The following is a 26,694-nucleotide window of genomic DNA, read 5'->3' on the forward strand; positions in this document are numbered from 1 at the left end:
AGGTGGGGCTGAGCTCCTGATGGCAGCAGCAACTGGGCTCCACGGTCCTGAGCCTCCCTCTGCTCTTGCCTTCTGCCTGTCTCACCTGTCTGCACCAGCACTGTGCCATTGGCTTTCCTGTCTTCCTTAAAAAACAAACAAACAGGGGCGCCTGGGTGGCTCAGTCGGTTAAACGTCTGACTTCGGCTCAGGTCACGATCTCGCGGTCCGTGAGTTCGAGCCCCGTGTCGGGTTCTGGGCTGACGGCTCAGAGCCTGGAGCCTGTTTCGGATTCTGTGTCTCCCTCTCTCTGCCCCTCCCCCACTTGCACTCTGTCTCTCCGTGTCTCAAAAATAAATAAAAAACATTAAAAAAAAAAAACCCAAAACAAACAAACAAACAAAAACTGCGGTAAAATAGAACACAAAATTTAACCTTTTAACCAATTTGGAGTGTACCGTTCAGTGGCGTTAATTATGCACACACTGTTGTGCAGCTGTCACCACCATCCATCTCCAGACTTTGTCATCATCCCAGACAGAAACTCTGTATCCGGTAAACAATAGCACCCCACCTTCTTCCCCCGGCCCCTGGCCCCCTCTGCTCTACTTCCTGCCTCTGAATTTGGGCCTAGAGTAGACACTTCATCTAAGCAGAATCATACAGTATTTGTCCTTTCGGGTCTGGCTTCTGTCACTGAGCGTAATATCCTCAGGGTCCAGGAATGTTGTGGCAGGTATCAGAATTTCGTTCCTCTTTAAGGCTGAATAATGGTCCCTTGTATGGATAGACCACATTTTGTTCATCCATCCATCCATCTGTTGGTGGATGCTCTCTTTAATCAAACTCCCTTGGGTCTATCATAATTTGCAGTAATATGGAGATAACAGTCTCTTTCCTGGCAGCAGGAAGCTGAGGGGGGTCAGTGTCCCAGGCGGTGGGGGAGGGTGCAGCCCAGGGTGCTGGTTCTTTTTTATTTTATTTTTTTTTAACGTTTTTTTTTTTAATTTATTTTTGAGACAGGGAGAGACAGAGCATGAACAGGGGAGGGTCAGAGAGAGGGAGACACAGAATCTGAAACAGGCTCCAGGCTCTGAGCTGTCAGCACAGAGCCCGACGCGGGCTCGAACTCACGGACCGCGAGATCATGACCTGAGCCGAAGTCGGCCGCTTAACCGACAGAGCCACCCAGGCGTCCCCCAGGGTGCTGTTTGTAAACTCTGCTGTGGAGCCTCTTCTGAGGTTTCGCCCTTCTAGAGGTCTCTCTTCTCAACAGATACTTGACGTGAGCAACAAACCCCGGAACCTAGATGTGCTGGTTGGAAAGGAGAGCAGGGATTATCTGGGGCCACAACCTTGCCTTATCCTGCGGACCCAGCCTGCTGTGGCCCCAGGCGTGCTCCGTTGCCAGTACTGGAGACAAAGGGGCTGGGGGCTCCGGAACAACTTTTGTTTAACGTGCATATGTTTTTGAGGTTTTGGTTTTTGTTTTGTGGATTTCTTCTCATCCATCTCTGTCATTTCTGGTCTTCTGCTTGGCTCGATGTACTTGGGGATTTCTGTGTGCTCTGTGCTAGAAGTCGGGGGCTTCTTTTTTTTTTTTAACATTTATTTATTTTTTTGAAAGAGAGAGACAGAGTGCAAGTGGGGGAGGGGCAGAGAGAGAGGGAGACACAGAATCGGAAGCAGGCTCCAGGCTCTGAGCCGTCAGCACAGAGCCCGACGCGGGGCTCGAACTCACGGACCGTGAGATCGTGACTTGAGCCGAAGTCGGACACTTAACCGACGGAGCCACCCAGGCGCCCCTGGGGGCTTCTTGATACAGGCATGTCTGTCTTTATTTAGGCTTCTCTGGGAGTTTCCCTCAGGAAGGGCCCCCTTCCTTCCTTTCCCTGAATCTTCCTCGCCCTTTTCTGTTCTCCTTTCTCTGTTTCTCTCCCTCCTACACCCCTTCAGTGCACCAGCAGCTGCGCTGTCTCTGTCTGGACCACAATCTGTACCCTCAAGGTGTCCACAGGCTAAGAGGGTGACACATACCGACATCACACCTACCCTCAGCATGTCTCACAGGTACCTCTGGGAGGAAGTGGGAGAGCCTATATTAATCCTCTGAGGTCATCAGGACAGGAATCCCCAGCTCCAGAGTCCTGGGTGGGGCCTAACAATGATCTGACTGTTTTATATGGGCTCCTCTCTTGGTCCCTTTTCCTGTCTCACCACCTGCCTTATAGGACCTGGTAGCATGTGGTGTGCCTCAGCTTCTTGCTGGCTCTTCCTGCGGTTGCCTGGCCTTCACTGAGTCATGTACCTTTCAGATCATGTTTTATAAAATTGGTAGAAGGAGGGGCGCCTGGGTGGCTCAGTCGGTTGAGCGTCCGACTTCAGCTCAGGGCACGATCTCGCGGTCTGTGAGTTCGAGCCCCGCGTCGGGCTCTGGGCTGATGGCTCGGAGCCTGGAGCCTGTTTCCGATTCTGTGTCTCCCTCTCTCTCTGCCCCTCCCCCGTTCATGCTCTGTCTCTCTCTGTCCCAAAAATAAATAAACGTTAAAAAAAAAATTTTTTTTTAAATTGGTAGAAGGAGTATTATCATCAGTCCTGTCTACCTTAAAAGCCCGTCCCTAAGATCACACATCAGAGTGCTTTGAAATGGTGAGGCATTGCCCGGATGTGAGTTCTTACCACAATCTTCTTTGATTCTCATGAACTTTACTGCCTTTCTGCTCAGTCTTGCTGATACCACTTACAAGGAACTTCGGGCAGGCCGTTCCCCGGATACAGCTTGCAAACGTTGGAGATTCTAGAGAAGTCCGTGAATGGGGAGTACCACTGTCTTCCTGGTACATAGAGCCAGGGCCCAGGGCTAGGAAGCATGGGAACAAGGTGGCCGGAGGCACTGGGGGCCTCTGACAGAGAGGCAGCCTCGTCACTTTGTTTTCATTGTTGAGTAGCTTCTTTTTTTTTTTTTTTAATGTTTATTATTTTTGAGAGAGAGAGACAGAGCACAAGCGGGGAAGGGGCAGAGAGAGAGAGAGGGAGACATGGAATCCCAAGCAGGTTCCAGGATCTGAGCTGTCAGCACAGAGCCCGACACAAGGCTCGAACTCACGAGCTGTGAGCTCATGACCTGAGCCGAAGTCGGATGCTTAACAGACTGAGCCACCCAGGCGCCCCTGTTCAATAGTAAGGCAATTCATCTTCATCCAAGAGCAGTGGGCCTTTGTACTCTAAAGAAGTGATGATCCTCTCAACTTCTGTCTGAGGTTGGCTATTCTCATTATCTCTACTTTTCAGATGAGGATACGAAGGCCCAGGAAGAATGGATTTGGAGGAAGGGTGTGCTGAGGCAGAGGCAAGCCTAGGGCTGCTTGGGAAGGGCTGTCACGGGAGAGCCTGTGGGCTGAGAGGGGCAGGAGCCTGGCCGACTCAGGGCTCGAACTCATGAACCATGAGATCATGACTTGAGCCGAAGTCGGACACTTAACTGACAGAGCCACCCAGGCGCCCCAGGCAGAGCTCCAGGAGGGACGGGGCCCGTGAGACTGGCTGCCGTGGTGCCCTGAGCCCTTCTGGTCAAACTGGATTCCCTTCTGGGTTTCTTAGATATTTCTTAGGGCCTAGTGACCCGGGGCCATGTGCCAGGCTGACAGCTAAGTGCCCATAAGCCACCTTTATGAAGATGTTTGACACATGCCCCCTTCAGATGAATACGGCCCGTGGGCGTATGACCTACCCAGCAAAACTTAGGGTGTTTCATGTCCCAACCACCTTTTCACTTGATACCCATGTTTAGGGGCAGCTCTGGAAAGCCTCGAGAAAGCTCCCCTCCCCTCGTGGTGTGGGCCGAGCCCAGCAGGGAAAGGCCAGGCTGTGAGGGAGCTCTCCCTGGCGGCAGCTGGCAAGCCGGCCTGCAGGGCGGATCCTGGCGGTGTGGGATACACACAGGCGAACAGGTAAAGGAGGTATTTCCACCCTTCATTGGACACCGAATACAGATTTCTTTGTATCGTGTGCCTCTCCCTGTACCCTGCTTTTCCGCCGAGACTGCATAGCCTTTTTGTCCCAGGGCCCAGCCCCGTGTTTGACTCAGGCGTGCTTCACTGTAAAATGAAGGGGTTTGTCTTATATTGTCCCTCAAGTTCCCTTCACGACTGTGATTCTGGAATTCTGTGAGATGTCTGATACAGTTGGTGGGAAAAGCGGAGGGTCTCCTCCCCGAAAAGGCCGGGAAATTGACTGGCTAGTGCGGTTGCCAGGGATGATGAAATTGGGATTGGGTCCGGCCCGCCTCCCAGCTTGTGATCAGTCAGGACCTGGCCCCGCGCAGCTCTGAGAAGGTAGCAGGGCGTACGTGGGACTTACCTACAGAGGTGCAGTCATTGCCGCTTCTGGGTGTAGCAGAGTCCTGCGCGGCTCTGTCTCCTTTCCGTCTCTCCAGTGTGAGCCAAGCTGGCACCAGCTCTGGAGGAGGCATCCAAGGGGGTTCTCACACGATGCAGAGAGCTGCCCATGAGTCTGAAAGGGAATTCCTTGGCCAGGTGGCCCTGTTCAGCAGACAGCTCCTGCTAGGAGGACGTGGCAGGATTTTGGCACTTGGCAGTCCTCTGCCCCATCTGGCTCCTTTGGAAAGAGTCCTGACCCGGGGGCCTGGGAAGGCGGTGCGCTAATGTTGGCATTGAGGGTGGGCAGGGGGGTGGGCCTCAGTCCTGGGGAGCAGCCCCTCTACATATCACTGCGGGGGCCTAGTCCTCTCCCTGCCCTCCTTGCAAAGCAAAACTCAGAGTCTTTGGAAGTCTTCGCCCTTCCCAAAGCAGCTCAACTTCTGCTGTGTTCTCCCTGCCTCCTACGGTTGGGTTGGCTGGGCATTTTATCTTCCGATTTCCTTCCTAGGTTTGGCTCACCGCCTGAGCAGTGTCTTATCATCCTATTAGTGGGGCCTTCCACCCTAGTCTCCCCGGGAAGAATGGGACTGTCAAGACTGTCCCTTGTCGGGGCGCCTGGGTGGCTCAGTCAGTTGAGCGTCTGACTGCGGCTCAGGTCATGATCTCGCTGTTCGTGGGTTCGAGCCCCGCATCGGGCTCCGTGCCGACAGCTCAGAGCCTGGAGCCTGTTTCGGATTCCGTGTCTCCCTCTCTCTCTGCCCCACCCTCCCTCGCTCACGCCGTCTCTCTCTGTCTCAAAAATAAATAAACATTAAAAAAAAAAATTAGAAAAAAAAAAAGACTGTCCATTGTCTTTCCCCTAGAACCTTTCTGTAACCGTCTCGGTGTGTTTTACCATATGCCCCTCCTGCCTTAGCCCTTGAAACTATTCCCATGGGGAGAAAAAGGCAGTTCGCCCTCCTACCCCTCTGTAGAGCCAAACCTCTGTTTGTTCTCATGGAAACCATGGCAACCTGGCCAAGAGGCCACTTCTTCAATCTTGGAAGTTCATGTCCCAAAGCCTTGCACTCACACCTGTGAGCCCTCTGGCTCTCTTTTTTCCAAAGGGGGACAAGAGCCTCCGATTTTTCAGATCTGCTAAGAGGAGAAAGTTTCAAACCAACCAAGCCCTAGGTGATCGTTGCACAAGCAGGTTAGGGTCTGGAGTGCGAAAAAAGGCAACATTAGCTGGGAACCCTGAAGAGTGTTCTGGGGTGTGGTCGACACTTCTTTTCCTTCTGCTCTTTTCTTCTCCCCCCCACCCCCCACACGTACTCAGTCACTCAGAAGACGAACGTCGGAGGCGGTTATCTGTGAGCTGCCACCAACTGCTGTTTTTTCTTTTTCTTCTCCTCAACATGTTTGGCCTTCTCGCTCTGGTGCTACCTTTTAAAGCCCAAATCGGGAATCCAGGGAGCCACAGTGATGAACTGCGGGAGCCCGGTAGGAGAATTCCACAGCCTTAGACGGCAAAGTTTCCAGGCCTCACCGCCCTGGGACTTCCCCCACGGAGGAGTTCTCTTTCTGGCCCTGCCTGTAGGAGGAGGTGGGGGGAGGGAGAGCCTGGCGGTATGTCCTCAGCTTCTCTTTCTCGACTTGGCTGCCTGCAGAGGGAGGGTTCAGTGGCTGAGACCCTGAAGGGAGAGCATGGTCCCCTCCCTCCAACCTTCCAACCGAAGAGGATTGTTCTCTGGTGATGGAGAGCTTACAGATTTGGAACAGCTGGCCAGGGTGTGTGAGCCTTGGGGGGGGGGGGGCGGGGTGGACAAGGGGACTTTTGCAGAAGCAAGTGTTGGGCAAATAGTGTGAGACTGCCTGCAGAGGTCTGGCTCTGCTGGGCCTGGGTCCCTCTGTGAATCCTCGAATCCTCGCACAGTGGCGGGGCAGAAGGCAGCCATGTGGCCAAGAAGCTGGACTCCAGCCTCTACTCCCTACCCACGTTCTCTAGGCTCAGAGTGGAGGCGAGGTGGGATAGTGGAATATCTTGCAGCTTGTGGTTGGGTAGGACTAGCTTATTGTGTTCAGTTCTGGACTTTTCCGTTTCTGTGGACCCTTTGAAAGGAGCCAGAGTCAGACTGTAGTCCTGGGTGCCTTTCAGCCTGTCCAGGCTCCCAGCCCCTTCCTCCATCGGGCCGCTCCCTTATTTGTGCCACATTGGGAACTTGGCTGAGCGTACCAAATCCCGACTCTAGCTTTTAGTCCATGGAATAGTCTCCTATCCTTTCTCTTCCCCCATCTCGTTAGAGCTCCTCACTTCTGGGGCCTTGGTGTTAGCCCTTTGCCTATACCTCAGGCACAGTTAGATGCTACATATTTGGCTTGGCCGGGCAAGCTCCAGAAGGCTGTGGGAGGGGGCAGGTAGACTCACAGAGTTCATCCTGTGTGCCCTCGGTCCACCATCTGTGACCCCAGTGACATGGATTGGCGCTGTGTTGGTGCTCGCCGTGAGAGCCCCGGAAGTGCCCAACCTGCTTCTCAGCACATCTGTACCTGCCCCTGCTTGAGCCAGTGGGCGCTGGACAGGGCTGATGGGTTCCAGAAACTACTACATAAAGAGAATGGAACTCCATCCAATCAGGCTGTTGCTAAAGTTGTGAAAAAGAGAAGGAGAGGGATTTTGAGATTGAGACAGATAGATGAGGGGGGCGGTGCTGGGGGGGTGATAGAGAAGGAGAGAGCGAAGGAAGGAGGGAGACAGGGAGACAGGGAGAGATGGGGAAAGTGATATACACAGATAGAAAAAAAAAAAATAAAGTGAGAACCTTGGAAATGAGGTATAGGGAAGAAAATGAGATGGAAAGAGTTTGGAACGAGGTATTTTTCCTATGATTTCTGGCAGCACAGTGCCTCAGATAGAATCCAGAAAGAAGCCTTTTTTGTCACTTCCTCCAGGCCTCCCCCCTACCACCGTCACCATATTCTCCCAGACTTTTCCTTGGAGGTACTGCAGTGGTGTTTAAAATGCTGTGTGTGGGAGTTTGGGATCGAATGGGTGTTGGGAGAACTGAAATTCTTTGTGTTTACCTTTGCCTCCTCCCTAGAGAGTGGGGGACCCCTGCAATGACGGCTGGTCTCCCTCTACCTGCACCAGAAGAGCCCTGGGATGGTGTCCTGGAGAACAAGTGAGATGTGCCGATCCGTTCGGTCTACCAGGGCCCCAGGAGGGAGGAGGGGGAGATGAGACAAATGGCGAAGGAGTGGTTCTTGGGACTTATAGGTACCTGGTTCTCTCTGGAGATTGGGTCCCCTTCTGGGAATCCCGTGCTTCTCCTTCCCTTGGAAATGGAAGCACACTGGAACAGAGAAGGGTGATTCATTCATCAAGTCCACATGTTAGGTCAGGCACTAGGGCAGGGGTTGGGATAGAGAGATGAGACAACCTTTCTGCTCACTTGGAGGAAGAATACGCCGTACCCTCCACTCTCTCTCCTCTTCCAGCTACAGTGACCAGCTGAGGCTGAATCACCTCTTCGCCTGCCCTTTGTCTCTTTCAACAATGGGCCCTGTGTCCATCACCACGGATCTGAGCTCTCTTGAACAGATGTTCTTTCTAGTCCATGACTTTTGGGAAGCTTCCTCTACCTTGGGGGTGTCTGCTTCTCTTTGTCTTTCTGTGTATTCCTAAGTAATGGCCACTCTGCTTGAATTAATACCCTGAGACTTAGGAACAGAGACGCTAACGTCTGGGACACCAGCCTTCCCCTCAGCCTACTCTCAACCGTCCAGGATAGTGCCCCATACTGGACCCTTTCCTCACCTCCTCCCTCCTCCCTTTGTACCCTACAGGAACAATGGGATGCCGATGACAGTTGCTTTGACAGGCTTAGCAACCATGACTACTCTGCTCTTTTGACCCCAAGGTATTGCCAGGACTGATTTCCGTCCCAGGTTCTGATTTTCCCAGCAAGACTTTGTCGGCTAACCCGGGCTGTCAGTTAGGCCTTCGACCTCTCCTGGGGCAGCCGAGGATGCTTCCCTGGTGGAAAAGCTGCAGCTGCCCCCTTCTGCCCTCTGTCTTCCTCATGGGGTTGTTTTCCTCAATACCCTTTCAGAGCTATGGTGGCAGCTGGAAACATTCAGTTATAATCTGAGATGGAAGAAATGGGAACAGTTCGTGGGATTTGCTCTTAGCACTGCCCCAACTTCACTTTTATCTGATTCACACGCCCATCAGCGGGAAGGTTTTTTTTTTTTTTTTTCCCTCCTCCTAAGGATATACCAAATCCGAAAGGAGCTGGAATAAGGTGGAAAAAGAGGGCTGATAAAATTCTGCAGCATCGTTTGTATTCCAACCAGCTGTTTCTGGAAGGTGACTCTCTTACTTAGATGCTATTTAGTAATTGTCAACCTATTGCTTGTTTATCAAAATTGGTACACATTTTGTGTGTGTGTGTGTGTGTGTGTGTGTGTGAGAGAGAGAGAGAGAGAGAGAGAGAGAGAGAGAGAGAGGGGAGATTACCACATGGGCTACTTCCTTCCACTCTCTTGCCCTTCTTGAGATGCCTATGACCCACAGCCCATTTCGTTTTTCTTTTTTGTTATTTTATTTGGGGTTGGACGAGTGGAGAAGGCAGGGGGCAATAGTGCCCCATCTAGGGGCTCATCTCTGGTCACTCCCTACCTCTTCTGCCAAAAACCTTTCTTCCCCATGTGCCTGGCGCCTTGAAGATATGGGTGTCCAAGGAGGAATCAATCTGACTCCTAATCATCCTTCAGCATCTGAGCCTTCATTGCCAACTCCTTGGTGCCAGCTCGGGGTCCTCGCCACGTTGACCTCAACTCTAAATCTTGTGCAGGATACCCCTTCACCCCAGAGCTCCCTGAGGGGTGAGAATTGGATGAAAGTTCTCTGTGTAAATGGGGAAACACGGGTCCCCTTCAGAGGTACCTCTAGAGGCCATCCCCTGCAGACCTGCAGCCAGGGGGACGCCGTGGGGCTGGGCTCCATTCCCGTGACTCCTGGTGGAATCTCCCGTGTCCTCGCCCTGATGACATTGGCGGCCAATGGGGGCCGATGGCGGGGGGGGGGGGGGGCGAGGGGGATGTGAGGAACGTTGCTGGCTGGAGCCTGCCTTTGAAAGGAAGCTAGAAGATGAAGTGGCTTTGCCTCCGCTTAATAATGTAAGTGGTACAGAGGTGGGGGACACCGAGTTTGGCCTTTCTCCTTGCGGGGCTGGGGTGCCTACACACCTGTATGAGCAGGAAGCCACACATTCCCTTCTTGAAAGGAACGGGCCATATCCCCCACTTCAGGTTTCCCTTTCCTGGCTCAAGTCCCAAGCAAGCTCTGTTTTACAGCTGCACACTCTTTTTGTTCCTGAGAAAGTTGCGGTGGCTCTTTTTGTTGTTTTTTTTTTTTTAAGCCATACTAGGGGGTTGGGAAAGGAAAGCTTGAAAAGTAAAATAATAAAAAACAGACCACTCTGCCGTTACAGGCACATAAATAGCTTCACTGTAGCCAGGCTGCACCCTCGTTTCGCCATAGCAACCTGGAGCGGGTGTTTATAGCAGCCTGTCACCCCGACTGGAAAACAGCTGCTGCCCCCGCCCCCCCGCCAGCCGCACCCCAGAGCAGCGGGCAGGTGCCCCCGAGGGGGTGCGGGGGGTGGCGGGGGAAGGCAGCCTGGGGTCCGGATGGGCCAGTGGCGGGAACGCTGGGGGAGCCCAAGGCGAGGGTTGGGTGTCCTTGGTTCCCAGGCTTCCCGTCACCTGCAGGCGGCCCCCTCTGTCTCTCACCTGGGGTCAGTCATAGGAAACAGGAGCACAGAGGGCACTTAGCTCCAGCTGGACCCAGGAGAGGCCTGGGTGTCCTCTCGAGCTGACGAGGTGGCTTGTTTCAACTTACCGAATCAACCTTGGCTCCTGTGGCAAGTTCCGGGGAGTCCCCTCGAGTCCGTTTTCTCAAGGACTGACAGGAGAGGGGTTCCCCTGGGGAAGATCACGGGTGTCTGGGAAAGGGGGTGCCCTGAGATGCACGGAAGCAGAGATCAGCACCCTGGGAGAGGGAAAGGCAGGAAGGGATGTGTGACGTGACCCTCCTGTGCCTCCCCTGTCAGCCTAGGTCAGAGAGCACCTTCCGGACCGGGCCCCTATTCGAGGCCCCCAAAGTGCATTAACCTGGGGTTGTGAGAGGGGTTCCTGACGTTCCTTGCGGAGATGCCTCGTAACCTGTGCGGTGTCCTCTATGTGGGCCCCAGACCCGCAGCTGCGGCACCCTTGTTAGGGAGCGTGTTAGATATGCACATTCCCAGGCCTCCCCTCCCCCCTCCGGAATCAGAAACTCTGGCCACAGCAGCAGCAGGGCCCAGCCATAGGTTGTCATCAGCCCTCCCGGGGCTCCTGATGCCCACTTGAGTTTGAGAACCACTGCTCCAGACCGGGCCGCGAGGGCAGAGGAGAATGGCCAGTTCGCTTTCTACGGCCGGGGGTTGCCGTGGTGGCCGCTGTGTGTGCAGTTTGTGGACAAGGACGGACAAAGCCGGGCGAATGGGACGACATGTTATCAGGGAGTGCCCCGGCCCTCTTTCCTGATGCACGTCATCTTCTCAGCGTGGGGTCCTTGCCTGGGACTTCCAGGAAACAGCTGGGCTGGGAGAAGGGCTGGGGGGTGGAGGGCATTCTCTGTGCTCTGTCCAGGGGACGCTGTTATGGAGCGGAGGGAGGAGATGGGACGGTCTTCCAGGCACGATGTCCAGCATACTCTGACTAGGGTCACACAGGAATGTTACGGGGGACAGAGCAGCTCTGTGACACTCCCTTCTGGTGGCTGAGCTGTGGCCTTCTCAGGCCGAGGCCAGGGCCTTCCCCCCTCCCCTCTGGGGGCCCCCGCCAGAACCTGAGGCCTAGGAGCTAGCTACGAGGTCCTGCTCCAGCAGCCAAGGGAGACTGACCCTCCTCTCCCTCTCCACCAGCCTGGCATGACTCTGCTGAAATTCGTTTCTAAAAATAACCCAAGATCCAATCCAGCTGCTAAAAAGCCCCTTTGTTCCCTTGGAACCAAAATGTGGAAAAACCACAGAAAGCAGCCCCAAGAAAGGCAATGTGTGTTGTCCGAGAGAGTATACATACTGGACATTTGCGTGTGACCGGCCAAGGTCTGCGTCCTGTCCCAGTTCTGAAGAGCTGCTCCCTGCTTAGGAGTGAGAAGCAGACACCCTCGCTGCCCCATATCCTGAGCATTTCCCATGAGCAAGTGGGAGGGCCTGGGGGAGGCTGCCAGCTCCCCTTCCATTAAACAACAGGCCTTCTTCCACGCGGCACCGTCACTCCCGCCTGCAATCGGCTCTCGTCGTCCTTAGTCGACTGAAGGGAATCGTCAGCGTTGTTTCGTCCTCCACATTGTTTCGAGCTCTGGCTTGCTGCGAACACTCCCCCACAGCCCTTGGGTCACAGGAGGCCACGGAGGTGACCTGGGCCAGTATGACTCAGATTATGTGGAAGCGGGTACATTCCCCATGGCTCCGAGCCTGAGGGACTGCCCTTTTTCATCCTGATCTATTGATGCTATTTTAGGAGAATACCAGAGGGGTGACATTGCCCTCTCAGGCACAGTCTGCTTTAGTGTCCCGACCCAGGCCATGAAGCCTCCTGTCTCCCATCTTGATGGTTCCTGGAGTCTCTGGCGTGAGCTGACTCTCAACAAGCCAGATGATTAGGAACAGGCTACCAACCGTGGGTCAATTCTTGGTATCACTGTGTAGAGGAAGTTTGTGCTGTCTATGGGCCCTACCTTTTCCTGCGCCCTGAAGGCATCAGGCCCGAACCGATAAGTTTGGTCACCGTTGCCTTAGTGTCTCTTAGACAGTATAGTCCCTCGAGGACTGCACGGTCTCAGGATCACCATGTGTTTTGGTTTTATTTGTTGGGGCGTCAGGTGCAGAGTATGGAGCTGACCATACCATTGGTTCATGGCTCATTTTATCACTGGTCCATGAGGGGCCCTTTGTGTGTTCACCGTTACCCCATATGCCACCTCTATCCCTGTCCTTACCCATTTCAATGGACTAATATGTATCTTTTGTTTAAATATGTCCCTTAAAGGGGCGCCTGGGTGGCTCAGTCAGTTAAGCATCTGACTTTGGCTCAGGTCATGATCTCACGTGAGATATAAGCCCTAAATCAGGTGAGCTCGAGCCCCGCTTTGGGCTCTGCATTGACAGTGCGGAAGCTGCAGGGGATTCTCTCTCTCCCTCTCTCTGCCCCTCACTCACTCGTGCTCTCTCCCTCTCTCTCTCTCAAAAAGAGACTTAATAAAAAAAGACTTTGCAAACTCTTCATCAAAAAATAAATATGTCCCTTAAAATATAGAGCATTGCTTTAGATGATGTGTTTTCAATTTGTGTAAAAACTATTAAAGCATTTTCCCCACCCCCCCCCCAACACTGTTTCTAAGATCACAAGTGTCCTTGCGTGTATATCTGATCTGTGCCTCACTGTTGGATTATATCCCCTGTTGTCTAGCACACATATTTTGCCTGTCCATCATTGGGACAGGGAATCCCAGGTTGCCTACCACTTCCTGTCACCACCAGTAATGTCCCTGTAAACATCTTCACTCATGCCGCCTCCTGAACCTATATGATTATTTCTTTGGGAGATGCACCCAGTAGTACATGACTAGGCCCAGGGTATACATAGACTCAGTTGGTTTGTTTGTTTTTTTAATGAAGTCCCGAGTTTCATTTATTTATTTTTTAAGGTTATTTACTTATTTTGAGGGAGCACGCATGCGCGCACACACGAGAGAGAAAGAGAGAGAGAGAGAGAGAGTGAGCAGGGGAGGGGCAGAAAGAGAGGAAGAGAGAGAGAGAGAGTCCCAAGCAGGCTCTGCACTGTCAGCGTGTAGCCCCACACGGAGCCCAAACTCACAAACCATGAGATCCTGACCTGAGCTGAAATCAAGGGTCAGATACTTAACCAACTGAGCCACCCAGGCACGCTGCATAGACTTAGCTTTGACTTAGAAGTACCAGGCGACCGTGGAAAAGAAGGAAGAATTCTAGATTCCTGAGGCTTAGGGGTCAAAGGTGACGTATTTTCTCCAGAAAGATCCTTTGATGCTAGCACTGCGTTTCTGCTACTGAATTGAAGACTCCTCAGCGTGGCCAACTTGGGGAGGAAAAGAGCGGGCACGAGAGCCTCATGTGTCCCTGCTTCCTCACCGGGAAGTGATGCTGTCTCTTCAGGAAGGGCGTAGCCTCTAGAACCCTGGTCCTAGTAGCTGGCTGAGAATTAGCATCAGGTTCCAGGACCTCGACCAGGACCACGGGTCACATTGTGCCATCCTGTGGTCAGTGCGGAGGCCTGGTTTTGGTTCCCCAGCCCTCACTTGGCTTCCTGGCATGGGCACGGCTGTTGGGTGACGGTGACAGGTGGTAATCCCCACCACCTGAACTTTAGCCAATGTACTTTCTTCCCACATGCCTCCAAAGGGCCTCAGTAGACGGAAGGAGGGTGTGTGCCCAGGTCTGCTTCTGCAAGCCAGGAGGCACTGGAGAAGCAATAGGGCAGGGCAGGCATGGCGGGGGTGGGGAGGAATAGCCTGGCACCATGATGGGCATGGCTGCCAGACCCAAGAGGCAAGAACTGGCAAGAGTGAGCTAGGATCTGGGTCATGGAAATAAGGGACCTGTAATGAGGAGGGAGCAGAGAGACCTCTGTGTGGGGTTTAGACCTTCAGAGAGAAGGGCCAGCCAGGGATGTTTCACACCAGCCAGGCAGCCTGCCATGTTCAAGCGCTTGCCAGCTTCCTTGACAGGGCATGGCCCTCTTAGAAGCATGGGAAATGCCTGAGAGAAGAAGTCAAACCTCAGAAACTGTGGGTGATGGCAAAGGAAGTGCCCCTGCCGGAGATAGCAGAGAAGAGAATGTCGAGCAGGACCTCTCGGTCTCATCACTACTGAGGAGGTGTTCCCCTGACCTGTTTCGGAGCCTTTAGGGCTCGTGGGCAAGGGACAGAAAGGTTCACGTGGACCTTCTCATCAGGCTTTAGGAAGTAAAGCCACGGTTGGTTTTTGTTTTTGTTTTTGTTTTTTTTTTCCATTTTGTAATAGCAATGTCCTTGTACTTGAGACAAGGTGGCTTGGATTCAACTAGAGCACAAACCCTAGCCCTCTGAATCTTGATTTCCCTGCTATAAAATGCTGGTGCCCTCCCCGTGGGACTGTTGGTGAGGATTCAGTGAGACAATATACGTAGCGATGACCAGACGGTCCGTATCAGCCGCCACCTAGGCACTAAATATCGTACGTGTGTGATGTCTCTCTCATTTCCCCACGAAGTGCCTCCTAAGGTACCCGGCAAACCTTCTTTCCCTCCCTTCCAACTCCTCTCCCTCACTCCATCCCTCCCCTTGCAGATAGGGTGAAAAATAGAGCCTCACTTGGGAGAGGGAGCCTCCGGATCAGAGAGAAGGGCACAGGTTTGGGGAGAAGAGGCGACTGGAGCAGGTTTCGTATCTCAGTTTGGTGCTTCCTGAGGAGGACCGGCCTGTCCCTCCACCCCCCTCGAAGTCTTCCCTCTTTCACGCCTTATGTCCTGCGTGGCAGTGACGCTGACACTCCAACCACAGCATCTCTGAGTGCTCCCGACTCGCTCCCGAGCAAAGCTCTCAGCCTGGTGAAGAGGTCAACCCAGGGTAGAGCAGGGAACCAGAGGCGGCTCTACGAGGCAGCCCTCGCTTGCAGCCTGGAGGCCAGAGCTGAGCGTAGCCCTTATTATTCTAGGCAGGTCCGGCTGCAGTGCTGAGCCAGCCTGGTTCCCTGGGCCCTGGCCCCTCCTGTTCCCTTTCTCCTGTTTCCATTCATACTTCATTTCCCATGCATCGTGCCAGATTCAATAGGAGCTTCTGGCAGGGAAGAGTCAGGGTGTGGGCTCACTTTCAGGTCCTCAAAAGACCCTACTCTATCCCTACACGGGAGCTGCCCTTTCTCCTCGTAGCCTGGGGATGTATCGCTTCTTTAGCGCCCGGGAAGGTTTCCAAGAGTAAGGGATTCCGTGGACAAAATTGGAGGAAACAGAATGTCTGACTATTGTTTATGGTTTGGTGGCTTAGGGCATGAGGTCCTTGTCTCTGGCAGCTGCCTGTTTCAGAACTTCCTAGCAAGTCTCGCTGCAGACTGAGTTATCTGGAAGCGTGGGGTGGTTTGTTTGTTTCTCAGGTATGTACAGGAGCAGGAGAAGGTCTGTTTCAGCCCCTGTGATGTGATGTAGTTGTGATGCGATGTGGTTGATTGTGAAGGAGAAAGAGCTGGTGAAGAGTCAACCTTTCCTCTAAGTGGAAACGGTTGTTTTCTCCACTCCAGAGATTCCTGCATTTCTGATGTGTGTCAGAAAATAAGGAAGTCCAGGGGTGCCCGGGAGGCTCAGTCAGTTGAGCAATTGACTTGATTATGGCTCCGGTCAGGATCCCAGGGTCGTGGGATCAAGCCCCAAGTCTGGCTCCGCACTCAGCATGGAGCCTGCTTGAGATTGTCCCTCTCCCTCTCTCTCTGCTCCTCCCCTGTTCATGCATGCTGTCTCTCTCTCTGTAAAATAAAAGATGAAAAGGGGTGCCTGGGTGGCTCAGTCAGTTGAGCGATTGACTCTTGATTTCAGCTCAGGTCATGATCTCACGGGTCTTGAGCTCGAGCCCCATGTAAGGCTCTGCACTGCCAGTGCAGAGCCTGCTTCGGATTCTCTCTCTCTCTCTCTCTCTCTCTCTCTGTCTCTCTCTCTGCCCCTCCCCCGCTTGTTCTCCCTCTCTCTCTCTCAAAATAAATAAATAAACTTTAAAAAAGGGGCACCTGGGTGGCTCAGTCGGTTAAGCGTCTGACTTTGGCTCAGGTCATGATCTCGCGTTCCGTGAGTTCGAGCCCCACGTCGGGCTTTGTGCTGACAGCTCGGAGCCTGGAGCCTGCTTCAGATTCTGTGTCTCCCTCTCTCTCTTGCCCCTCCCCTGTTTGCGCTCTGTCTCTCTCTCTCTCTCAAAAATAAGTAAACATTAAAAATTTTTAAATAAGTAAATGAAATTAAATATAAAAAAGAAGAAGAAGGAGGAGGAGGACAAGGAGGAGGAGAAGGAGGAAGAAAATGAGGAGGTCCAGACTTGAGGGAGGGAGTAAGGTATAACAAAAGGAGCACCAGATGGTCAAGGGTGCTGACTTGCCAAAGACTAAATCACTTTTTTTCTCATTGGACCTCAGTGGCTTCATCTGTAAAGGGGGGGGGGGGTGTCAAAGCTGTCGTACGTAGAATTGATCAAAGACAATGTTTTCACCGTCATTACCAATTGTACAATGGACGTTACAAGACTTTGGGCCGAAGAACATTGAAATGGTTCAATGATCATGTACAATAATAGGATTTCTTGCCCCTGTAGGAAGTGATGGTAGTGTTTGCTTTTCCGTCCTATCGTCCTTTAAGTTGGCAAAATGCTAGAAACTGGGAGTGAGCACATACCTTACCCAGAATGCCCCAGGCTGCGTGACTAATCCTGACCTGACAAGAGGTGGTACCTCCCAGGCGTCTGAGCATTGCGTCTGAGGCTGAGGCTGTGGCCGAGGGGGGTGTGAGAGCACTTACAGATTATTCTTTGCCAGTTGCCTAATAAGGGTAGGGGCTAGGCAGACTCAGCAGCTGTGGAACGCTCACATTCTGAGAGCTCAGAGAGGCGTATGGGTGCCTGCTAGGCCTCCGAATTCCGGAAGAACGTCCTTAGAGATCCCACCTTAAGCTGGGGGCCCCAGCTGACAACTGCCCCCTTGACTCCGTGTCAACGGCTTAGTGCATGACCTCCTCTGTAAGCGTCTCTAGAGCAACCCGAAGCAGACAGACCTCATTCTCTGCCACATGGCCCCACGTGCTCTAATCTCAAGTGACCTTTTCTCACTGGTCGCCTCCGTGAGTGAAAAATTTCTCCCCTTTCATACCTTGAGGAGAGGTTCAAAGTAAGGAACTCTGACTCAGACGGTCCCTTCTTCTTTTCTAGAAATTGAAGGCTGCATAGCCTAGTGGTGTTGCCAGTGGTTATAACGTAGCTAATGGTTATTGCTAATGGAGCTGCCTTGGAATTTTCCATTCTTTCTGAGGGTTGGGCATTCCCTTTGGCAAGGAGAGATGGAGGGGGACGTGGAGCTTATTGTCCTTCTGCTTAAAGGGCTAGATACCAAAAGTTCATTAAGATCAAATTAAGCCTTCTCCCATCACTTGAGAGTGGACATACTGGACACTGGTCATCTTTCATCTAAGATTTCCAAGCACTAGGGGCTCAGCCAGTTAAGCATCCGACTTCAGCTCAGGTCATGATCTCGCGGTCCGTGAGTTCGAGCCCCGTGTTGGGCTCTGTGCCGACAGCTCAGAGCCTGGAGCCTGCTTCGTTTTCTGTGTCTCCCTCTCTCTCTCTCTGCCCCTCCCCTGCTCTCACTCTGTCTCTCTCTCTCTCTCTCTCTCTCTCTCAAAAATAAACATTAGAAAAAAAAAAAAAAGGTTTCCAGCACTATTTCTATCTCTTATTCTAGTCCTTTGTCACTTTCTTGAGATGGTGTGAAGAGGTAGGGCTGATTTTTTCCCCCAGGTGAAGGTGGGAGGAACTGAGCCTAAGAAGGCCAAGTGACATGCCCAAGGGTGCCTGGGAAGATGGTAAATTGGTTCTGAATCTGCTACCAGTTATTCAACAACAACAACCACGACAACAAAATGAGCTGAATGCCCATGTGTGCAGGCGCCCTTATGGCACTGGGGATAAAGCCGTGAACACGACAAGTGCAAAGCTTAGCCTTCATGGGACAGACACTATAGTGGGTGGAGATAGAAAAAGTAAAGTCTGATTTCCAGTTTAGCACTCTGTCAGCACTGTTGTCAACATCCTCTTGAAAGGTTAAGGAGCTCTACTTAAGGGTCAAGATGGGCTCCTTACTGCTGTAGCCCTTCCCACTGCTTCCAGGCTTCGACGAGAAGCTGAACTGGAGGGAAATTCTGTCGTACGTACCGCCTATCATTGGGCCAGTCTGAATGAAGGGAGTTTGACACGCCGCCTCAGGTTCTCTCCAGACCTCTGTTCCCCAGGCTACTCTGATGACATCTAAAAAAGAAAAAAAGGAGGGGGCGCCTGGGGGGCTCAGTCGGTTAAGCGTCCAACTCTTGGTTTCGGCTCAGGTCATGATCTCACGGTTTCGGGAGTTCGAGCCTCGCGTCGGGATCTGTGCTGACAGCATGGAGCCTGCTGGGGATTCTCTCTCTCCCTCCCTCTCTCTGCCCCTCCCTCCTCTCTCTCTCTCTCTCCCTCTCTCTCAGATAAATAAATAAACTTTAAAAAAATTCTTTAAAAGAGAAAAAGCAAAAGGCAGTGAGTGTGATGTTTGAAAAACAATAGCAACAATAAAGCAAAGCCATGCTTGCTTAGCCCTCTGTAGGTCAGAGTAGTTCTAAAAATCTCTGATAAAAGGAGGAGACAGAGTGAACACTGGGGGAGGGAGGAGTACCCAACTCCATCCCAGGGGACCCGCCGGGAACAGGATTGGTAGGAAACTTTGGCCACACATGATTTGGGGAAAAGTAACCGGTAAAAGAGCCCAGCCCTTTTCTGATGGTTCTTGTGCCTCTTTGCTTGCCTTCTACAAGTGAGGATGTCATCTATGTATTAGAGGGGGGCTGTCCCGAGATCCTTGCCACTCCCTGGTTACTGGACTCCAGTCACTGGGGACTGTTTAACCAGGGCTGGGCCCCCATCTTCTGGTGCCGTGTTCAGAAAGAGCCGCTTCACATTTAAACGGCTGCTGTGTGACGATGGGTCCCCCACGACACGCAGGAGCTGCTCTCTAAAGCTAAGAACAGGGCCGGGGCGGGGGGCAGGGGGAGCCTGGCCACCTTCAGCCCTTTAGATCCTCACCTGCACGTAGCTCCGCCCTTCCTCCCACTCAGAGGGGGCGCACATGCCTTTCTGAGGGGAGAAATGCTGACCTGAGACCCTCCGATGCTGACTCACACGCGGGCTAACCCTGCTTTCCTGCTGACCTTGCCATGGCCCTGGGCTCTATCTGAACTGATAGCTGCCTTATCCCCGCCACCCCAAGTAACACTGAAACCATACGCTGCAAACCTCCTTCTCCGAGGTCCTTCTGTCCCGTTTACGTAGAAAGGCTGCACCCTGGATTGCCAACTGCCAGAGCATTTTACTCTCCCCTTTTGGAGACGGCGAAAGCTTTTTGGAGGGATGGGGCTTATTAGCTCCAAGACCTGAATGTAGTCCCCAACCTGCTCACAGCTGCAGTGGGCTAGAGGCTGAGTATTCGGAGGGGCCCCGGAGCATCTGGGCATCTTCTATCAGGTTGCCCTCCTGGTTTGTCAATGTGGGTGTTGGGTACAGGGCGCAGGGTTCAGGGGCGCGGGGGGCAGACTGGCAGGCCACCCTCCAGGCCACTCTGGTCTGGACTCCTCTTCTGACCTCTTCTCCCCAGTTAGAGTTAAGATCAGACTAAAGGAGTTCATAGTGGGGCCCTCATGTGGATAGACGTGGAGAGCATGAGAGCCATTAGGGGTTACAAACCTTTTATTTCCAAGTTCCTGAAGTTGCCAGATTGTCACTTGGCTTGAGAATGGTGTGATGTGAAGACTGGGGTATATCGGAAATTACTCCTCTCCATGGGGGTGTACAGGCTGCTGGGGCCTCCTAGGGAGAGGCGGGCCCCTCCTGAGTCCGAGCCCTCAGCTCAGGCCTCGGCGATCGGTTCAGCTCAGGCACCCGCTGTCATCTAAGCCCTAAAATGAGTACCTCTTGCCTCGCAGGTGCTGGATCCTCATGGCTGCTCTAATTGTTTTTGTCTGTCTTCGAATCTTTATTCCAGAGATCCAGTTGTCAGCGGTATCCAGGGAGCCCTCCTCTTCCTCCTCCTCCTCCCGCCGCCTCTCTACCACCGCAGTTGCCGGTTGTTGCTAAGGTAGCCTCCATGGTAACATGCACATCCTGTTTACACCTCCATCTGGGCAAGCTGGTCTAAGCTAGGAACCTACCTACCCTGGACAACGGCTTCCATTACCACCTGGGGACACCAATCGTCGTGACACGTGGTCCGGCTTCCACTCGGCTCCCCCATCCCCTTCCTCCCCTCGCTGCCGAGCTTCATACACAAAAAAGGATCTGGGCTAGAGGCTGCTACCCTGAAGCTCACTGCACAGGATATAGCCCAACTATTTCCTACCCAGGCTCCCAGAGAAGCAAGAAGTAAGAAGTGAGGCAGAAGGGCAGGAGTTCCTGACCAGTTGAAGGGAAGCCACATTTTCTCTGGTTGAGGGGCTTGGTAACAGCAGGCAGAATGACGAACCCAACAGAACGTACCTTGCCGGCCAACTCGATGGTTGAGAGCCACGAGCGGGAGTTTGGCTGCACAGTAATGGACCTGCGGAAGCTCATGGAGCTACGTTCGACCGACGCAATCAACCAGATCAACGTCCACTACGGGGGTGTAACGAATCTCTGCAGTAGACTGAAAACCAACCCCGTGGAAGGTAAAAACCACACCAGGGGTGGGGAATCAGAGGAAGGTGGCTAGTGTTCAAAACTATGGTTTCCCGGCTTCTCGAGAGGGCAGTAAGAGACCTCACTGGTGTATCTGGGTCGTTTGAGAAAAACATGGCCTCTGAAAGGAGGTGAGACCACGGAGAGCCATCTCTTTCCCAGCGACGGTGTTCGCTGACGGTCGGACTTTCTTCCTTTTTCTGTGTCAGTGTACAGCAAGGAGAGGATTTGGCTCTGCTTTACAAGTGTTTGTGTTAGAGACGCTTTTATCAGTAAGTGATCAAGTCTCTTATTCAATATCGGTCTTTGATTACAGAAGAACTTAACTACAGTTCTGCCCCACACCGATCTCACAGTGTAACTGGGGAAAACGGGCACAAAAAAAGGGACCCAGTGCATCCGCCCAACGTGGCATCTCTCTATCGTGTCCAGTTAGAAATAGGGGGGGCAAATCACAGGGGAGTACCTACCGTACCTTTGGATTATTCACTTTGCTTCGTGTCAGGGAATTATTGATGACTTTTTTCAACCCTGCCTGGCACACTTTAATATAGTTCTTCTTAATGTGCTATTAAAAGAGAACGGAAAACCTGGCTTCGTGCTTGCCTGGCTCACTTCAGTTGCCCAATAAGCCATGGTAACATAAAATTTTGCCTCATCGGAATGGAGACAGAATCAAAGGAACCTTCCTTTCTCACTTATGCAGGGTTATAGCATCTGTGTTATGGGGTCTTACTTGGCCCCATCAGTGAGGCAGGACACGGCTGAGTAGCATTAGGTAAATCAAAAATCTTGTCCTTCAGAGCGCCTGGGTGGCTCAGTCGGTTGAGCATCTGACTGGTTGAGCATCCGACTTTGGCCCAGGTCGTGATCTCGAGGTTCCTGAGTTTGAGCCCCGTGTCGGGCTCTGTGCTAACAGCTTGGAGCCTGGAGCCTGCTTCGAATTCTGTGTCTCCCTCCCTCTCTGCCCCTCCCCCACTCGCAGTCTGTCTCTGTCTCTGTCTCCCTCTCTCTCAAAAATAAAAATAAATATTAAAAAAATATTAAGAAAAAAAAAAAGATCTTGTCCTTCAGATGCCTTTAGCCTCTTGAAATAGACTATTTCTAGCCTTCCTTGGAACCTACATCATATTTTTTGCCAAGTCTAAGAAGTTTTGACCCCCAGCCAGTGCTGTAAGTTTGGACTTGGACTTGGACAAGAGTCCAAGTCTCTCTTCCAGACTCCTTAGGATTGAGAGAGAGCAAGAGCGAACGAGCGAGAGATTTTTATCTAGATATCTGTACATTAACATGTCTTGTTTTCTTCGCAATCTGAGGGAGCTTCCTTCCGTGTTCTCTTGACTGCTAGAATCCAGTTTCCTACCTCGCATGAGTTCAAACACTAGCTCCCCCATTTACTGAGTATCACTGAACAGTTTACTTAACCACCCTGAGTCTCTTCCTTCTTTGAAAATGATGTTAATACCTAGCCCATTCAGTTATCGGGATTAAAATATTGGGATTCCACGTACATATCATGTGCATCCAGCGCTCAAGCTTATGATGGGTATTCAATTAATGAGCTGTCTCAGATTAAAATGGAGCCCACACGTCTGAAGGTATCTGCCAGAGTATGAGTGCCCGTGGAGTGCGATGTATTATTTCCTCTGGAGAGGTTCCTGCTTGTAGGACTGCAACCAATGGCCATTGCGTCCTTTCACCTCTGGATGTCAAAGAGATCTGGTTCAGATGGCAGGGCTTGGTCGCTCTCCCACGGCTCAGTCTTTGCCCTCTGGCTAGAATCTAACGACTGCCCTTTGGGCACTGCTTCTTGTCAGCTAGATTTCTTTATTCTGCCACTTTTGTAGTAGTGTTGACCTTAAACAGAGGCTATTCGCATTCTATTTTCACTGAGCAATGCAGGCGTTTAGAGACACCCATCAGAATGCAGGCAGGATCTTCCTTTTTCCCCTTCCTATACCACTCTTGATGGCTTTGGCCAGTCGTTTCTCTCACAAAGCAAAGCTCAGGAGTCCAAATCAGTTGGAACCTGGGACGCAACTGATAGAAGGATCCAGACTCTCCTCCCAGTTTTCCTAATCCATTTCTCATAGCTGCTACTGTCTCCTCCCTGATTCCCAGACAGCTTCGATTCCCAAAGGCCATCATATATGCCACTTTAATCTCACCATCAGACAGCAAATGTTGTCAATGTAACTAATGCCCTTAGATTCCTCCCCACTCCTAGTTTCCGACCTGTGGTGGAAAGCCATGGCTTCTGATGGCAGGTGCCTCTGTTGCTACGGGCCCCGGCCATGCCCCAACGCCAGTCCCCCTATCAGTGGGGCGGCTGTCTGCCGCCATTCTCCTGCTTCCTTAGATCACAAGTCTGTATCCTGATTTGTTTCCGTGTAAGACTTAATCATAGGGCCGGTCCTGGAGCTGTGGAGGCAGGGAGTCCGAAAACAACTTTTCCATGAGTAATGTTTATTCCCCCGTGCCAACAATGACCTCCTCGCGTGTGCGAGGAATACGAGCATAGAAAAGGAGGCACAGAGGAGCTGTGACAGAGAAGTCTCTCCCCAGACAAAGGCGATGCTGAGCTGTTTCGTGCGGCAGGGCCGAGAAAAGAGCTTCACTCTCCAGGTGCCTCAAAGAGCTGATGCTGTAAAAAGCCAGCCTGGTCACAAGAGACCGCACTGAGGTGCCTGACAACCTACTGTAGTCCTGTCCCCTGTGGGAGGCCCCTGCAGACTAAGAAAAAAGAGGGGTGCCAGGGTGGCTCAGTCGGTTAAGCGTCCAACTTCGGCTCAGGTCGTGATCTCACGGTTCGTGGGTTCAAGCCCCGCATCGGGCTCTGTGCTGACAGCTCAGAGCCTGGAGGCTGCTTCGGATTCTGTGTCTCCCTCTCTGCCCCTCCCCCACTTGCCCTCAGCGTCTTTCTCTCTCTCTCTCAAAAATCAATAAACATTAAAAAAAAAAAAGAATAAAGAAATTCACCTGGTACTTGAATTCTGGTAGTTGGTAACCTGGTGAAGTAAGGCTGGGGAAATTGGTTCCTAGAGTATGACCCTTCCTTTTTATTATCTGTTGGGTTGATAGCATCACCTATATAGATCTGACAGATTTTTTTTTTTTAAACCATAGCTTTAAGGGGCCTTATGGAACTGGGAGTTTATAATATTTATGACACGAGCATGGTTTTATTATACTGGATTTACACAATTCTAGAGGCAGGTGGGATTTAATTTTATTCATCCCCCTCCCCTCCTTCCAGTTCCAAAGGCTTAAATGCCTCCCCTAAATTCTTACGACTGGGTAGAACAGAATAGACTATTCTTAGGCTAGAGCAGGAACACAGAGAGTCTCAGAAGCACAGGTAATTCAAAACTTTGCTCTGTATTTCAATGCCTGATAGAATGTCTAATTGTGACCCAGTGCTAACATTAAACCGTGGCTTCTGCCCCGTCAGTGGGCGTGGCTAGTTGGGAGCATGGACCGCTGTACCTCTGATTGCCTGGGGAAGCTGAGGCCTGGCGGTGCTCGACGGCAGCTGCTAGCACTCGCGGAATGTTCCTGACAGAAAATGGCGGCATCTTCGCCCTGCATAGTTACTGGACAGCCACTAAGTTTGGGAAGCTGAGATTCTTTGGGGAGTAAAAAGCAAGAGGGGAAAGAATCTGTTTTAAGACAGTCCCGCCTGAATTACCATCCTGGTTCATTAACGGCAACGTTTAGGGTAATATTTCCTGCCATGTTAAGATCTCTGGGGTTTAACTGTATTCCTGTCCCCAAGCCTTCTGAGGTCAGTGGCGTGTCCCACCAAGCATCGTCCATTTTCCACGAGCTGGGACACGCTAGGATGGGCTCTTCCTCCATGTGCAGACTGAAATTTCCAGTAGCATTTTCTCTGTTTGCTTTTTTTATTTGAGAGGGAGAGCGAGTTGGAGAGAGGGGCAGAGAGAGAGAGAGAGAGAGAGAGAGAGAGAAAATCTTAAGCAGACTCCGCAGTCAACACAGAGCCCCATGCGGGGCTTGATCTCACGACCCTGGGATCATGACCTGAGCCGAAATCAAAAGTCGGACACTCAACCGACTGAGCCATCCAGGCGCCCTTCCGGTAGCATTTTCAATCTGGAAAAAAGCTGAGGACATGATAAATAATACACGCTTACCCACAACTCTACTATATTACTATTAATGCTTCTAACACTAGTATTATTTACATCGTAAGGGATGCAAGAAATCGAAGTGGATGAAGTCATATAAAAAGTTCTGGTGCTTCTCCCACGCTCCAGCAGATGGTTGCGTGCCCCCTACTTAGAGGCCGCTGCTTTAGAGAATGTTAGCGTAGGGCTGGGGAGGGGTACAGAACCAGGGGAGTGGATATGAGATACAACGGACGTAAGAGGAAGATGGTAACTGGCCTCTTTGATATCTTCCTCCCTGTCTTTAGGGCGGATCGCGTGTTTTCGGAGTACCTGCTTCTAGGGCACCTGAGTGGCCCAATCGGCTAATTGGCCGACTCTTGGTGTCAGCTCAAGTCACGGTCTCACGGTTTGCGAGTTCGAGCCCCGTGTTGGGCTCTGCACTGACAGTGCAGGGCCCGCTGGGGATTCTCTCTCTCCCTCTCTCTCTGCCCCCTCCCTGCTCTCTCTGACTCCCCCCTCAAAATAAACTAAAAAAAAAAAAAAAAAAGACCACCTGTTCTTAGGAGCTCGTCAATTCCAGAAGAGAAGCATAGCCGAGCCACCTCTCTTTCCTCTGGCCCTCTGCCCCACAGCCATCACCTTCAACTCTTGTCCAGACACTCAACCGACTGGCTACCAAAGAGGCCAGATAAGTGATCCTGAAAGCAATGCACGTGGGCACGGCTGCAGAGGCTGACAGTCTGGCCCTCTCTGCCCATCGTGCTTCGGGGACATCTATTAGCGCTACTTTAAGATGTGAGAGAGGGGGCGCCTGGGTGGCTCAGTCGGTTAAGCGTCCGACTTCAGCTCAGGTCACTATCTCGCGGTCCGTGAGTTCGAGCCCCGCGTCGGGCTCTGGGCTGACGGCTCAGAGCCTGGAGCCTGCTTCCGATTCTGTGTCTCCCTCTCTCTCTGCCCCTCCCCCGTTCATGCTCTGTCTCTCTCTGTCTCAAAAATAAATAAACATTAAAAAAAAAATTTAATAAAAAAAAAAAAGATGTGAGAGAGACTCAAGCCGGAAGAACATCTTGGAGGGAAGGGAAGAGAAGGTGGGCAGGCCAGCGCAAACAGCCAGAAAGCAGCTATGCTGTGATGTGAGAAGCTGAGGCAAGTCTAGTAACTTCTTCAAAGAAATACTGAGTACTTTACGGAGGGGTGGGAAAGGTTTCCAGCAAACCCCAGGGGAAGCAGTCTCAACAGCTGGAATGAGGAAAATAGGTGATTGAGAAAGAGAGTGAAAGCGCCCTCCCTCGGAGCCTCCCCCCCTCCTCCACCCCCTGCAGGGGATTCCATGTTGCATCCTGGGAGTCCCCTGTGTGATTTGTGCACCCAGGGCTGAGTGAGGCCAACAGTGCGTGACAGCTTTGGACCTTCCCTCCCCAGCCCAACCCCAGGCTCTGTGAATTCTTTTCTGTTCAGCGCCTCCTTGCCCAGAGCTGGGCTTCTGGGATGGCTGGCATAATGCTGCCAGGCAGGGGACAGGGCAGTCTTGATGGGGAGAGGGGATGAGTCTTCCTGAGCCTGAAAACCACCCCCTCCCCCCACTGCTTTGCCCCCCCCTTCCAGGCCGGGAACCCTTTGTGCCGCATTCCTTTCGCAGCTCAGCAGAAAAGCTTGCAAGTTCTGTTTCGTTCTG

At 52.2% G+C, this 26,694-nt stretch overlaps 1 protein-coding gene across 7 annotated transcripts in view; it reads left to right on the forward strand.

The window, feature by feature from the left end:
• The window catches only part of ATP2B4 (ATPase plasma membrane Ca2+ transporting 4), a 94,353-nt gene that overhangs the window by 26,333 nt on the left and 41,326 nt on the right, over positions 1–26,694 (forward strand). For 6 of the 7 annotated variants that reach the window (XM_042976838.1, XM_042976840.1, XM_042976839.1 and 3 more), the window contains exon 2: positions 20,219–20,879. In XM_042976838.1, the coding sequence (XP_042832772.1) occupies positions 20,687–20,879 (193 nt within the window). In that variant the 5' untranslated portion in view covers positions 20,219–20,686. Of the gene's footprint in view, positions 1–7,504; positions 7,520–20,218; positions 20,880–26,694 lie in introns of those variants that run through there. The other variant, XM_042976836.1, reaches the window with a different exon arrangement.

This window comes from Panthera tigris, chromosome F3, assembly GCF_018350195.1.
Source record: "Panthera tigris isolate Pti1 chromosome F3, P.tigris_Pti1_mat1.1, whole genome shotgun sequence".
Taxonomy (NCBI): Eukaryota; Metazoa; Chordata; class Mammalia; order Carnivora; family Felidae; genus Panthera; species Panthera tigris.